We start from the raw sequence: 16,085 nt of genomic DNA on the forward strand, positions 1-16,085 counted from the left end.
ATGTCAACGTTAAAATATATTTAATAATAATATTATTTAAATTAACAAATATTTTTTTTTTATATTCTAACAAATTTTTATACGATATAATAGAAGATAAAATTATAATTTTTTTATTTTCAAATTTACAAGATAATTAACTATGAAGGAAGATTTAAAAAAAAAAAAAAAAACTTAATTTATTTGCCCTCCCTCGGCATTTTGTGGATTAAAGTTTAAATTAAAAACAAAAGACTGTGACTCATAAAATTTAAGAAATAAGTAAAAAGGAAAAGGAAATAAATTTCTAAAAAGGGACAGTTGGCAGCTTGTGATTGGCCATGAAATGAGTAATCATCTGAAGGGCTCGCTTTGGTGCAAACGCTGGAACCTCGTGGCCAGCCCCTCTCACTGTAACAAACGTTAGCCCTTCGTACTCAATTGTCCACCCACCAACCTATCCAATAGAAAAACCACACGTGTCTCAATTATTCAAACTACTTTTTAATTATTAAATTATGTTTTTTTTTATTTGTTTTCAAATTATAGGATTTTAAATTTAAAAAAAAAAAAACATTTTTTTTAATATTTTAAGTGTATTCCGACACCAATTAAAAACTTTGTTGAATAAAATGCAATTCTTTCCTTTTTTTTTTTTTTTTTTTTGAAAATAAGAAAATAGATAATATATTGTAGAGTTATACAAATTTTATACTACATCAAAATTTATCATAAGGTGAATAATAATTTATATTTCAACATGTAAGTACGGTTATTTCTTAAAATTTATATTTTTAAATGATAATAAATATATAGGAGTTAGCTTAGTTTGCTCGTCGTAAATTTCATGTCTAATAATGATAACTTTAAAAGAAGAAAGTACCTGTTGACGACTGTACCAAGGAGTCCAATCCTGTTTAATCTTTAAACCAAGTTTATTCAAAGTGAGTCTAGTTGAGGTCACCGGAATTCTTCCATCAGTATCTCCACTGTCGTTAAACGCTTGATCATTATGATTTAAAATCAAAATTAATTGAAATTTCAAATGGTTTTGAAGATTTGATTTACCTAAACACCCATATGCGGAGGCCTCCAGCCACGAGCTTTTTGATTACGGGGAGTATTGAAGATGGTGCATCCTTCCAAAATGTGATGTTATCGCTACAAATAAACCAAGAAATTGTTGAATAAGCGACGTTTAAATGTCAGAGTGGAAAGTATTGGATGAAAGTCCCACATCGCTAATTTAGAGAATGATCATGAGTTTATAATGAAGGAATGTTATCTCGTATGAGGCCTTTTGAGAAGCTCAAAGCAAAGTCATGAGAGCTTAGGGTCAAAGTGGACAATATTATATCATTGTGTGTAGGCTAATTTAGAGAATGATCATGAGTTTATAATGAAGGAATGCTATCTGGTATGAGGCCTTTTGAGAAGCTCAAAGCAAAGCAAAGTCATGAGAGCTTAGGGTCAAAGTGGACAATATCATATCATTGTGTGTAGAGTCGTGCTCATCTAACATGGTACATGCTCTAAACTTAGCCTTGACTTTAAACTTAGTCATGTCAATAGAATTCTCAAATGTCGAACAAAAGTATTGTAAACTTCGAAGCTCAGTCAAAAAATGACTAAGACTCCAAAGAGAAAAAGGAGTCGAGCCTCGACTAAGAGGAGGCGTACTTTGTTCGAAGGAAGGTTTTGGATGAAAGTCCCACGAGAGGCGTATTTTGTTCGAATGGAGGTGTTAGATGAAAGTCCTACCTCAACTAATTTAGGAAATGAGGCCAGAACTTATGCTCAAAGTGAACAATATCATACCATTAGATTCTTTTCAACCATTAGCAACACTAACTATACTATAAAAAAAGTGAAAACGGTTTCCATACTTGCAATGAGTCCAAGGATATGGAATCTTGGTGATATTGGCGTGCAGAGCCTTCTGAACGTCCGCTCTGTTCAGATATTTGTCAGTATAATCCGGCGAACAAGGATCGTATCCTATCGGCCTCTTATGCCATCCTTCCTGCACAAATTCATCTCCAATCGGCGATCGATTTCCAAATTCAACAGATCCGAACCAAAAAAGTGCGTAAAATAATGTTCAGAACTCACATATTTGGCGAATAACTGAGGCGCAACGCCGTTGATTGCGAATCGCTGCTTCCTCCTTCCGCTGCCGCTGCTCGAATTCGTTTCAACGCAAGTCGGAGAGTACAAACTGTACATGTCGATGATATTGTACACATCGAAATACTTGCTCAGAGAAATGCCGCAAGCCTTTGTTGGAACCGTATTGCTGAAATTGCAGTTTCTTACAATTTCTCCGTACAATCGATCGGAGATTACAGCGTGATCCCAAGCGTACTCAATCATCCCGCGCTGATCAGTTTCGTCGTCGAGCAAGGCGTTTCCGATCTGCAAATCGACGTACACTATTAGAAAATGGAGACCGAGTGAGAAATTTCAAGCAATTTTACTGAGAACGAGATGAACTACCATGAAGCCTTTGAAGTTTATGCGGTTTTTCTTCGAGATTTTCTTGTTCTCCTCGAAAATCAGCTCTGAAAGTTGCGGAACGTAGTGGCCTGATGAAGAAGAACGATGATGAACAGTAATTTAAAAAGAGGAATTCGAATCCGTAATCAATTTCCTGTACCTGCGTAGCTCTCGCCGGCGATGTAAAACTCACGGGATTTGAATTGGGGGAATCGCCGGAACCAGTTGATTAGAAATGCGTAAGAATCCTTAGCTAATGAAAAAAAAAAAAAAAAGAATACAATCATTTATTTATTTGTTTATTTTTAATTTACAATTTTGGTTCATAAGATTAATATTTCTTAAATTCCTAAACATTTAAAATTTATTTTTAATAGCAATTAAAATTTAAAAATTTTAGACTATTAAATACAAAATTAAATAAAGAATATAAAAATATATGAAGTAAAATTATATTTTAATAAAATTAAATAAATGACTGGATTTATACCTGTGACCGTGTCGCCGAGCTCACTGATGTCTTTGCTAGTGTTGGTATAGGAGAATCCAACTCCAACGGGCGATTCCAAGAACAATAAGTTCGCCACTGAATCAATGAAAATATGTATTATTTTTAAACGGTATGATTTTAATTTATTTTAAATAAAATAATGTTATAAAAAATATATAAAAATAAAATAACCTCTATTCCACGTGTGCGGGTTGAACTTGAGCTTCGGTTCGTCTCCTTTCTGAGGAAAGAAAGGACCCAATTCCTCGGCTGCCCCGTACCCGACTGACGAGCATCCGGGTCCTGATTAAGATTTTAAACAACCATTAATCAAATTATTTTTATTTTAATTATTTTAGCTGCAAAAATAAAATAAAATAAATTAATGTAAAATTCCCATTGAAAAAGACATTTTTCTCCCCATCATCTAAATATGCTTCTTTCCCATATCCATCTGTTAGGAAAAGCCATTGCCAACTGCACCTCTGTCAAACAGAGGCTAAAATACAAACCTAAAAAAGAAAATAGTGACCCCCTAGGGACCTTTCTGCAATTCTAAACCAATTTTCCATTTTTACCCTCTATTCCGTCCCCACTTTTACGGCGAAAAAATAATTTTATTACGAAAAATATCCCGATATTTGACATTTTTAAACATGTCCTTTCAATTAATGTCTCGATGCAGATATAGCTTCATGTTTGAAATATATAATATTATATTATTATCGAGTTATACTATCGACCCATGACCTAATAGCCTTAGCCCAACCTATAATTGGTTCCTAGGATTGAGCCATCCTATTCTTAGAATTCCTCTTATTCGTATGTGGTCCCAGTTCATTCTATTCGATGAAAGTCTCGGCTAATTTAGGGAATGATCATAGGTTTATAATCAAATAATACTCTCTCTAAAGCAAAGTCACAAGAGTTTACGCTCAAAGTGGACAATACCATACCATTGTGAGGAGTCGTGTTCATCTAACATGGTATCAAAGTCATGCCCTAAAGTTAGCCATATCAAACAAAGGACTCCAAAAGAGAAAGGAGTCAAGGCTTCTCTAAGGCATAGTACAAAAATGACTAAGACTCCAAAAGAGAAGGAGTCGAGCCTCGATTAAGGGGAGGCGTACTTTGTTCGAGGGGAGGTGTTGAAAGAAAGTCCCGACTAATTTAGGGAATGATCATGGGTTTATAATCAATGAATACTCTCTACAATAGTACGAGACCTTCTGGAAGCCCAAAGCAAAGTCATGAGAGCTTATATTCAAAGTGGATAATATCATACTATTGTGGGGAGTCGTGTTATCTAACACATTCATATATTTCTCTTTTACTCGGGTGTCACATATACTAGATATAATATAAATTTAAAACTAAATGACACGTGTACTAATATTCCCCTGTTATAGAACAACAACTAAATAACAACTAAAATTTAAAAAAATAAAATAAAATTGGGAAAAAAGAACCAATCTTCAAAATGTTGAAAGGTCGTTGTCGAATATTGGTTGTTACATGACCAAATAAAAACTTTGTATTTACTGATTTTTTTTTTTTTAAATGCATATAGTAATAATTATAATTATTTTTTTCATTAAAAAATAAATATAATTATGTAAATACGACCTTTGACTTTTTTTTTATTTTTTTTTTAATAACTAAAAATCAGAGGAAATTGGAATTAATACACCAAAAAAACACGACAATAAATGCAAATTAAAAACAAATAATTAACATTAAGGAATTAAAAAATGTAGGTTTTTTTAGGTTAGTAGTACCTCCATTAAGCCAAAGAAGAAGAGGCTTTTGATGAGAATTACCAATGGCTTCAAAGAACCAATAAAACAATGCTCTTCCATGACTCTCATTGACAGTGACATACCCAGCATATTGCTTGAATTTCACCTGTGGTTGTCCCGGCAGCCCCACGACTCGGTCCGCTTCTTGTCGAGCTAGTTCCTCTCGTCCGACTCTATATTTTGCACCGAAACTTTCTTCTACCGAACCAAGAAGAAAGAAAACAAGAAGAAGAAGAAGATACGAAAAGAAAGAAGTAATCGCCGTAGACGCCATGAGAAATTAAAAGTCGGTCTAGGTCTCCGACACCGACTCCGACCTCGACCCCGACTCCTTTTCTTTGTGAACGGTGCGGTTTAAATAGGGAGAGAAAAGGAAGAAAGAAGAGAATTGGCTTTTTAGAACCATGCGTGAGACTGCAGATTCTGTAAAAGTGGCCTTCTAATTTGTACCATTTTTTTAATTTCTATTTTTATTTATTTATTTTTTTCTTATGTATCCAGTTGACTTCCTATGTCACCAATCAGATTATTATTATTATTATTTTATTTTATAAAAATATTTTAAGGGTATTTTAGTCATTTTACCTTCGACGATGAACGGATCCTAATGATTAATTTTTTTATTTTATAGAAATTCTAGTAATTACAGGAACCAAATGAAAATTAATTAATATTCAAATTAGTTGAAATATAATAAAAGTGGAATTTTATAAAATAAAAAAAAATGTAGAAATTAATTATTTAATTAAATCTTAAAAAGTAAAATATATATATATATATATATATATATATATCGTTAAAAAATTTTACTTTTATTATTATTATTATTATTATTATTACATATTTTAGTTTTTGTAAGTAACCATAATTAAATACTAACTTCTATATATTTTTATTAAAGAAAAAGAATCTCTTCGTGCAGCAAATGTCCAAATATTACATGCCACGTCATTTTCTCTTCATTTTTGTCATGATTGAGATTTATTTTTTAATTGTTTTAAAAGTAAATAATAAAAAATTTGAGGGCATAATCGTAATTTTGTATTTTTTTTCAAAATTATTTATTTTCCTTTAAAAAAACATAAATATTTAAGTGCTATTTTTCTTTTTCAATTATTCAATTTATTTTCTTGCTTGCTTGCAACTGAAACTGTTGAAAATCTTTAAGGACTCTAAATTATATATTTATATTGCAATAATAATATTGCACACGTGCTCCCTGCTGGCTTTTAATTGTTTTTTAATTTCAATTTAAATATAATTCCGTTCCTTTAATTTTAATCTTAAATAAATTAATTTTTATATTTTTAGCTAAAGAATTTATATTCTTTTTTATTTAAATAATATTTCAATATAGCAATTAAAAATATAATATTTAAAATCACCGATGACCTTATTATAAGAAGTACAATTGTTCGAGTAAAATATAAATAAAATAAAATTATAATTTTATTTTTAGATAATTTTTTTCTCGGTTGATTTATATATAAGCGGGAGTCAGACTTACTCAAAATTTTCATTTTCCCAAAAGATGAATAAAATAAAAGATTTGACACTTCGATGTTTATACATAATTGCGAGTGAGACTTACTCAAAATTTTAATTTTTTCCAAAAAATTTAATTTTTTCCAAAAATTAATAAATAAAAGATTTTAGATTTTGATTATTAATTTATCCAATCGAAAAAAATAATTATTTATTTGAAAAGATGGTCAAGTTAAAATTTTGACCAATAATATTATTGTTTTTTATAATCCGTTGAAGCTTCCCCAATAAGGGATATGTTTTTTGTGGACTCTAAATAGTGACAGGTGGCATATTTTGATTGGCTACAAAATTTAGAATATTATATATATATATTAGACTTAATTTAATTATTAGGGTGGTAAATTTTTTTTCAATCGAAACAAATTTTTATTAAGATTAAAATATTTTGATTGTGTATAAATAATTAATTCATAAAATTTTAATTTATTTTACTACCGTTAAATTTTAAAAAATTTAAAAGTTTTTTTTAATAATTTTAAAAAATTAAAAAGTTTTTTTTTAATGTGTCGTATACCCAAATAATTGGGAGGAATTTAATATTTTTTTTTAATTTAAAATATGTTTGGGAGATATTGACTGCTCAACTGTACAAACATATTTAATTAATAGAAAGGATAATATTTTTATGTCATATAATTTATTTTATTTTTACGTAATAGAAACCGTTAAATCCATGGTAGTCATCAAAATTTTAAATTGAATATTATCTATCATATTATTAAATTTAATAAAAAAAATTATTACTTTTGGACTTATGCGAAAGTTTTAAAAAACAAATATTATATTTAAAAATTAATTTTAAATTATGTATTAAGTAATTTTGAAATTATTAAAATTATTTTGAAATCATTTTAAACATGCATTTAATTTAATTTTTATGTCCATTTTGATTGTTGGACTTTTATATTTGTTTTATTTTTAGTTTTGAAATTTTTTAAAAGTAATCGTTTTGATACTTATGATCTAATTTTTACATCTAGCTTTCATTTGTCGAATGGTATCTACAATTAGAATGTACTCGGGTTGAGTTGGAAAAATCTTTTAGACCCTTCAGAAATTTTGGATTAGTTGGATTGGTGATCCGAACAATTCGAATAGAGTTTGCAACCAAACTCAACTCAACCTTCTATTTTTAAGTTTGGTAGTTGAATTTATTTTTATTATTATTAAAAAAATCATACTTATCCACGGTACTTTTAAATTAATAACTAAAATCTCATAAAATTCAAATATATATCGATGGCTCGTATTGATTATAAACGTTAAATATTCTCAACCTTTTCAAGTGTAAGATAAAGTTGAGTTGGGTTGTAACCATATGTTCAGCTGTAAAATGTTAACACATAAGCGGAATCTAATTTTTAGTTTTGTAAAAATTCAATCTAATCTAAATCGATTTTTTTTTTTTAACCTAACTCAACTATGATTGAGTTAGGTAATCTGAGTTCGTTAGGTTATCAAGTCAGATGAACACTTGTATCTTAAAGAAAAAAATAATTATTTTCTAAAAGGTAATAAACAAAAAGAAATCATTAATAACTCTATAATTATATGGTATTTTTAAACTATTGTGCCACGTGTCAAACAATAAACTATAAACTTTTACCTATTTAATATTCTTATTATTTAAAAGCGAGGAACCAAAATTTTGTGAATAAATAAACCAAAAATAAAAAATCAACCACAAAAATTAGAGTTTGGAATTAATTAATTAATTAATTAATTAGTAGGTCATCAGTCACACCCACTTCCATCCTCCAAACCAAGTGGACACTCAAAAACCAAAGAAAGAATGACTTCCCATCGACAAACTCCCACCCAAATTATTAAAAAAAAGAATAATTTTCGGTCATTTCTCACAATCGCACGATTGTACGACACTCGCCTTCCAGCAAGAAGTAAGTTAAGCCAGTTCGTTCCTCGCCTTCCAGCAAGAAGTAAGTTAAGCCAATTCGTTCCTGCGTTGCCTACGACAAAGCGAATGCTCGAGCTTCTGGCCAGTTCAAGTAGAAAGTTTTAGAAAACAGAGGCAAATGTTGAAAGATTAAAATTGGTGTTATATATGCAAAGCAAAAAGACAACAACAAACAGCTTACCACATATAACTATCGGGCAGGGGAAAGTTGACAGTAAATAAAACCCACTTAAAATAAACTAGATTCGACTATTTGAATATAGCTTAACCCGCTAAAATACTATAATTTTAATCGAAATGTCACAAGTTCGAGAAAAAAAAAAAAAGAATATAATAAATAGTTTTGAAAAATAATTTTCTTAATTGTTGGTCATAGTTATAAAAGGAAAGTAGCTTATTTAGGCCATCTTCCTCCCAAAAGCAACAGAGAAAATTAAGCATTTTCAGCTCACCAAATTGAAACCATTTTACTAAGCCAAAACAAAGTGGAACACAAGCAAGCCATCTTTGCATGCTTTTGGTTGCCTTATATTGCATGACTATTATAACTTAACCTCACCATTTTACCAACAAAGCTTCCTCCATGTTTTCCCATGCAATTCCATTCCTTCATCACAAACCTATGATGGATTCCGGCAACCTCTCCTCCTCCTCCGCCCTGCCCGCTTTGGTTTCCGATGGAAACTTCGGGCTCTGGCCGCTCCTTGACGTCCAAATCTTGGAGATCTCTTTCGCTCTTTTCGTGTTCTTCGCCATCCATGTCGTTAGACAACGACGACGATATGGCTTGCCTGTTTGGCCGATCGTTGGAATGTTACCGTCTCTGATCACAGCAGCACGTGGGAATCTCTACGAATGGATTACTGATCTCCTCCGCCGTCATAAGGGTACGTTTCAATTTCGAGGACCGTGGTTTAGTAGTCTCAATTGTGTAGTCACTGCTGATCCCCGAAACTTGGAGCACCTTCTCAAGACCAAATTTCCTTCCTACCCTAAAGGGCCATTCTTCCGCGACACGGTGAGAGACCTTCTCGGTGATGGAATATTTGGGGCCGACGACGAGACGTGGCAACGACAGAGGAAGGTGGCCAGCATTGAGTTTCACTCGGCGAGGTTCCGACAGATGACGGTGGAGTCGCTGGTGGAGCTCGTGCACTCGAGGTTGGAAACAGTGTTGGAGGATTTCGTGGGACGGAGGACGGCGGTGGACTTGCAGGATGTTCTTCTGAGATTGACGTTTGACAATGTGTGTATGATTGCCTTTGGGGTGGATCCCGGCTGCTTGCGCGGCGGCTTGCCGGAGATTCCATTTGCTAAGGCCTTCGAGGATGCGACTGAAGTCACTGTTCTACGCTTCATCACACCTACGTTCGTATGGAAAATCTTGAGGTATTTACAATAGTGTAATCAAATCATTTTTCAGACAATCTGTTAAGAAAAAACTCTATAATTAGAAGTAATTAAACAACTAATTGCTTGATTAATTTACCATTAAGCAGGTACCTGAACTTGGGAGTGGAGAAGAAGCTGAAGCAATCGATACAAGCCGTCGACGAATTTGCAGAGGACGTGATTCAAACACGGAAGAGAGAACTCTCCACGACGGCGCCACCACAAGCCGATAACCAAAGATCCGACCTATTAACCGTATTTATGAGGCTAAGAGACGAGCAAGGGCGGCCATTCTCCGACAAGTTTCTCAGAGATATTTGCGTCAATTTCATACTCGCCGGAAGAGACACGTCTTCCGTCGCATTGAGTTGGTTCTTCTGGTTGCTCGATCGAAATCCCGACGTGGAGGACAAAATTCTAGCAGAAATTTACAGAATCGTCGGTGAACGAGAAGAAGCCAAAACCAGAGAGTTCCGATTCAATTCATTAGTGTTCAAACCAGAGGAAATCAAGAAAATGGAGTATTTGCACGCGGCGATTTCCGAAGCCCTAAGATTATATCCATCAGTTCCAGTCGATCACAAAGAGGTAATTAATCACTCATACACATTCCTATTTCGAAATATTTCAGAAACCTAATCAATTACCCGTCCGATTCAGGTCGTGGAGGACGATGTATTCCCAGACGGAACGATTCTGAAGAAAGGAACAAAAATCATCTACGCTATATACGCAATGGGAAGAATGGAAGCGATTTGGGGGAAAGATTGTCGCGAATTCAAACCTGAGAGATGGATGAAAGACGGTCGGTTCATGAGCGAATCAGCGTATCGATTCACCGCCTTCAACGGCGGTCCTCGGCTGTGTCTCGGAAGGGATTTCGCGTACTATCAAATGAAATACGTCGCCGCCTCGATCATCAGCCGGTACCGGGTGGCGGTGTTGAAGGGCCATCCGGTGGAGCCGAAGCTTGCCCTAACTTTCTACATGAAGGACGGCTTGAAGGTCAATTTGATCAAACGAGACGAGGGGCAGATTCGGAAATACACGAAGCTAAATTGACTGAAGCCCTGAAATTCAGTGGGAGTGTTAATAATTTGAAATAATTATAATTTCTATTTTTTTTTTTCTTTTTATTATTTTGTTTTTAGATTGGCTGAAAAATATTTATTTTGGTGAAATAGTAAAAAAAAAAAAAAAAAAAAAAAAAAAAAAGAAAAGGAAAATTCGGGGTTGGAATTATATGCTTTGATTAATTATGAATGTATATTTTTAAGAGCTTAATTAAATTAATTCAGCCTAAATTTAAATATCATTTATTAAATAAAATATCATATTTACATCAAAGCTCCACCATTACATAACAGATAAATGTTCGTAAGAAAATAATAAATTCCCGAGACAACTGATGCTTCTTCTGTTCTTTTATTATTTTCCTTGGCGTAGTTGGGCCATCCTAGACTTGAACCAGAGACCTCGCCTGTGAAATAAATCATCGCACTTACGATCCAACCAATTGGGAGAGAATCAATAGATTCCTTTTCGGGAGTGATTCATCCTTCCCAAACGCAGCATACAAGTGTTGATATGAACCAAAAGACATCAATCATACAATATATTTTAATGAAGATATGAAGAAAACGTTGTCAAAATTATCGAAAGATGTTTCAATTCATGCCACAAACAATGAAGTTTGATTGTTATAAATTTTGGGTGGGTTACAATTTAGATTAGAGTAATTCAGAGTTATTGTATTTTAAGAATTTTTATTTACTTTAGATTACAATTACATAATGGCTAATTATGGCCATAAAGTATGAATGTTAGGATTTGAAAAATATAGTAAAATGAGCCTTTGTGCTTTCTTTAGCCAATGACTAAGTTTCTTTGCAATTCTATATATTTAGGTTCATATAGAATTATTCAAGCTCGACATGATCAATCTTGCTTGTGGAGTGATTCGAATCTCAAGCAAGTGTTCTTGCTTTGAGATATTTGATCAATAAGAATCATTCAAGCTAGACATGATCGATCTTGCTTGTGGAGTGATTCGAATATCAAACAATGTTCTTGTCTTTAAGATATTCGATCAACAACGTAATCCGAATCTTATTTCCCTTATAGTGATTCCTTATCATATCAAGTGTACTTGTTCCCCATTGCAGTTTGATCATTTGATAAGTTACATTTTTTTTTATACGCTCATCTTTTTTTTTAATATATATAAAAAAAAAAATGGAAATGTGGAATGAAAGCTCAACTTCCCCAACCAAAAAGCATTAAAAAAGTGGTAAATTAATTAAAAGCCTTCTAGAAAACTTTATTTATTTATTTTCTTTTATTTACTTATTTATTTATTTTAAATTTACCTCTTGAATATTATTACAAGACACGTGCTAGTCAAATTAGGTCAGAACAAACTTCCACCCAACAAAAATGTAAAAATTCCAAAAATTTCCCAAAATTTATTATATTTTAATTTTTAACCCAATGTTTCATTTATATATATATATATTTTTAAATAAATAATAAATTTAATTATTGCATCTTATTTCGCCTAAAATTATTTTAAATTTGAATATATTTCACATTACATCATAACCATTATAAGTTTATATCATAATACATCTCAAGCATAATTAAAAACGATTAAAAAATGTCAATTTCTCTAAAATTTCTTCGACCCATTCTGAGTCTGATTTCTGCAAAGAAACCCTTTTAAAACCACTAATTTCTTCTTAAACCCTTCGGAATATGAATTCGATTCAAAAAATTGAAGTGTATCATAATCTTCAACGATTGACCTTAAGCTCGTGACCATAACAATCCAAGCTGCCGTGCATAAAATGGCACATAGTCTTCCCCACATTACCATGATCACCAACGTTATCATCAAAATTGACATTCCCGCCATTGATTGGTACCTTTGCCTCGTCTCACCGTTGTTTGGCTTTAACCCGACCCGCATACTCGCTAGTGGTTCCTTGACCTGGTTTATGCGAGGCGGGTTGAGTGATATGGTGGGTGATTGCAGGTTCGTGGATTTAAGATTCTTTTTCGCTGTCGGTGAGGCGGGTTGAGGGAACCGACCTGATCGAAACGACTCGAGTTTTCGAGTTAACGAGAATCGTGATTCACTTCGAGCGCTAGGTTTTTTTGGTGAGTTCCACTGTTCGCAACTTTTACTAATAATTTTTTCGGGGAGGATGTCATTTTTTACCTAAAATAAAATTAAAAAAATACAAAATTAAATAAATTTTAATTTTAGACAACATTAAAAAAATTTCCAAGCAAATTCACATACATTTTCTGGCCTCGTGACAATCTCCTCGCCGGCTCGATTTGTCGCCACCGGCATCGCGACGGTAAAATCTTCATTTGAGTTAAAAGCGGCGGCCGGAGCAATAGATTTTGAGGAGAGGCGGTCGGAATCCGTATTAGACAGGTTGAACTGAACCGACGGCGACGGCGGCGGCTGCTTGGAGTGAAACCTCATCCAAGAAATGGGACCTTTCCGGTGAGCGGCGGCAGGTTTGAGAGGCTTAAAGCGACGGTGCTTGCCGGAAAATCCAAAGCAGCAGAGGAAAGGGTGAGGGTTAGATTTGGAATTTGGGGATTTTGCCATGGAAGCGTGAGAAGGTTTTTGGCATGGGAGTGCCCTTCAAGACCACCATCGCTTCAACATATATGCGCGTAGCTGTACAAAAGCCATGGCGTTTGGTGGGGTCCACACATGCTGACATGTCAATTATTCAATTTTTTAACTAAATTATTTTATCAAATAACGTGAATTCCAATTTTAATCAAAATTTCATTCTTAAATAAAATAAAACTTTGGTAATAATAAACATATTTTTTTTATTAAATTAAAAAATATCTCTAACACAGGACGATTACAAAGGATATTAAAGCCAGTTACCAAGTGGTGTGTCAGCGAGGACACTAGCCTCTTAGAAGGGTTATTGTGAGATCTCACATCAGTTGGAGACGAGTTTTAAAACGGTGGGGTTGATAACAAATACGTTACGGATCAAAGCGGATAATATTTGTTAGCGATGAATTTCTTCTGTTACAAATGGTATTAGAGCTAGACACTTGGCGGTGTGCTACCCATGATGGTGATACGTAACGAGCCGAAACGGATAATATCTGTTTTGTTGTTAGTAAACATATGAAATACGGTTCAATTTTGACTATTAAATTTCTGAATTTCAAATTTACGACATTTGATATAGATTTGATCAAATACTTCGAATCCCATAGTTTGAAGTGTGCGACGAAAATTCAAAGATCCGATCTCTTGATCGATGATATATAATGTTTGTATATATTATAAAAAATTAGTTTGAAAATATAATATAATAATTAATAGAAAGAAATAGGATATTTAAGTATGTATTTTGGATGAGCGTTGAAGCGCGTGGAGAGAACGTGAGGGGAGATGTGACTCCAAATAAAGCTCTACAAGTTTTCGTGAATCCCATGACTCTAAACCTTACCCATCCTCCCTTAATTTTAATTAATACAATTCTTTTTTTTTTTTAATTAAATATTTTCTTTTTTAATAATATTTTTTATTTGACGATTACTCCGTCTTTTGACGTTAGAGGTTCAATTCTCGTTCTCTAATTAACAAAAAAAATCGCGACGGGAAATTAAACTTCTGGCCATGCCCCTTATGTCTCGGGCTACAGACGTGCTACAATGGCCGGGATAAAGGATCGTGATCGAGCAAAAACTCGTACTCAGATCCCATAAAAATATGTAATTATTACTCTATCATATTAATAGTTGCACTCCTAAATTTGAGGGATATAAACTAATTTTTCTCTTTATTAATAAATAATAAAAAAAAAACATTTATTATTATTATTTTTTAAATAAAATACCAATGGGCTAGAGTTACTAGAAATTCATACCATACACGTTTGGGCCCATTAATTGGGCCGAATATTTGGGCTTGTAATAGACCGTGGGCTAAAGTGATCAGAAATATGGCCCATAATCGGACTGAAAGGTCCATAGTTATTCAAGTATAAAAGAGGAGGAATTTTATGGTTCTGTTTGATTGCCGATTAGGGTTTGTTCATAGAGGTAGTGTGAGGTCCAGGGCCCATCATGGTAATCTTCCTTCCACCGTATTTTGCTGTTTGTTTGGATTTTCTCACTCATTTCATGATTCTATCCTTCGTCTGGTGATCGGAATGACTGAAGGTTGTTCTTCGTTTTATAATCATATTCTATTTGATTCCGAACGATGGAAGCTAAAGCCTCGCAAAATTCTTTGTACTCTAGGATAATGGATTGATCAATATCGGAATTGTTTTGGTTTGAAAATACCTTCTAGAGTTGTTTATTGGCATTTATGAAGGGCGTTGTTGTCTGTAAGAAGGTTATGCTGTTCCTTTCAGTGTGAGTTTTACTTGTAGCTATGTTGAGTTTTTAGGATTGTTAATGCTGTAGATTTGGTTTTAGTAAGTTGAGACTCGATAGACTAGGTATGGCATTGTAGATTGACTATGAAATTCACTCAAGAATATGTTTGTAATTGTCTTCTCTATTCAAGCATTTTTTGCGCGTTGTTTCCAAATATGTTCTTCTCTACAATAATTTCTGTATAGTAATTTTATGTTTCGTGTAGAGTTGTTCTAATGTATGATCTTATAATTCTTTGTTTCTTTTCTGAATGATATTCAACTCTTCTGCTAAACAGGTGAACGTTCCCAAGACAAAGAAGACTTACTGCAAGAGCAAGGAATGCAAAAAGCATACCTTGCACAAGGTTACCCAATATAAGAAGGGTAAGGACAGCCTTGCTGCTCAAGGGAAACGTCGTTACGATCGTAAACAATCAGGATATGGAGGACAGACCAAGCCCGTCTTTCATAAGAAGGTGAAAAATCTCTTTCCATGATCATTGATCTGTTCAACCCAAAACCAGAATTTGTTTATTTTCCTTGAATAAATAATCATCAGAGCTTTAACTTTCCTTCCAGGCCAAAACTACGAAGAAGATTGTTCTAAGGTTGCAATGCCAGGGTTGCAAGCATGTGTCACAGCATGCCATTAAGGTTTGTATTCAAAGCAAATTTCTCATTCATTGGTGTCTCTTGTTGATATCAATCAGCTATATGGTTGGATAGATCTCTTATTTTAGTTGTCCTTGAATATGGTTTTCATTAATGCATACCTTATATTTGTTTGCTATTGCAGAGATGCAAGCATTTTGAGATTGGTGGTGACAAGAAGGGAAAGGGAACTTCTCTTTTTTAGATGCATTAATGTTGCCATTCACCATGTTTTGCTGTCTAGGGAGTCTAAATTGTGGGTTTTTTTTTTTTTTTTTTTTTTTTTTTTTTTTTTTGGTTGCTCTGATACTTGGGAACACTTTTACACGTTGAATCTTGTTTAATGTGTCACTTGTTTTGCTGTCAAACTAATTTTCATTCCATCTCTGGCTGTCTAG

General features: G+C 33.2%; 4 protein-coding genes across 4 annotated transcripts; 2 read left to right on the plus strand and 2 right to left on the minus strand.

Moving 5' to 3' along the window:
- Positions 1–163: 163 nt before the first annotated feature.
- On the minus strand, positions 164–5,189 carry LOC111807338 (serine carboxypeptidase-like 34). Its single transcript, XM_023693018.2, has 10 exons — positions 4,744–5,189; positions 3,158–3,268; positions 2,966–3,061; positions 2,636–2,728; positions 2,476–2,564; positions 2,092–2,394; positions 1,866–2,002; positions 1,048–1,140; positions 863–968; positions 164–436 (listed from the first exon to the last, which is right to left on the minus strand). The coding sequence occupies exons 1-10, from the start codon at positions 5,036–5,038 to the stop codon at positions 287–289; spliced, it is 1,473 nt and encodes a 490-aa protein (XP_023548786.2). The 5' UTR covers positions 5,039–5,189; the 3' UTR covers positions 164–286.
- A 3,621-nt stretch (positions 5,190–8,810) lies between these two features.
- LOC111807615 (cytochrome P450 86B1) lies at positions 8,811–10,768 on the plus strand. Its single transcript, XM_023693414.2, has 3 exons — positions 8,811–9,616; positions 9,727–10,207; positions 10,280–10,768. The coding sequence occupies exons 1-3, from the start codon at positions 8,811–8,813 to the stop codon at positions 10,679–10,681; spliced, it is 1,689 nt and encodes a 562-aa protein (XP_023549182.2). The 3' UTR covers positions 10,682–10,768.
- Positions 10,769–12,246: 1,478 nt separating this feature from the next.
- Positions 12,247–13,259, minus strand: LOC111807611 (uncharacterized). The gene is made up of 2 exons (XM_023693408.2): positions 12,924–13,259; positions 12,247–12,839 (listed from the first exon to the last, which is right to left on the minus strand). The coding sequence occupies exons 1-2, from the start codon at positions 13,242–13,244 to the stop codon at positions 12,288–12,290; spliced, it is 873 nt and encodes a 290-aa protein (XP_023549176.2). The 5' UTR covers positions 13,245–13,259; the 3' UTR covers positions 12,247–12,287.
- A 1,364-nt stretch (positions 13,260–14,623) lies between these two features.
- LOC111806865 (large ribosomal subunit protein eL42) lies at positions 14,624–16,070 on the plus strand. The gene is made up of 4 exons (XM_023692370.2): positions 14,624–14,740; positions 15,333–15,512; positions 15,616–15,690; positions 15,833–16,070. The coding sequence occupies exons 1-4, from the start codon at positions 14,738–14,740 to the stop codon at positions 15,890–15,892; spliced, it is 318 nt and encodes a 105-aa protein (XP_023548138.1). The 5' UTR covers positions 14,624–14,737; the 3' UTR covers positions 15,893–16,070.
- The last annotated feature ends 15 nt before the right edge of the window (positions 16,071–16,085 follow it).

Source organism: Cucurbita pepo, chromosome 12, assembly GCF_057944985.1.
Source record: "Cucurbita pepo subsp. pepo isolate OVF chromosome 12, ASM5794498v1, whole genome shotgun sequence".
NCBI classification, from domain to species: domain Eukaryota; kingdom Viridiplantae; phylum Streptophyta; class Magnoliopsida; order Cucurbitales; family Cucurbitaceae; genus Cucurbita; species Cucurbita pepo.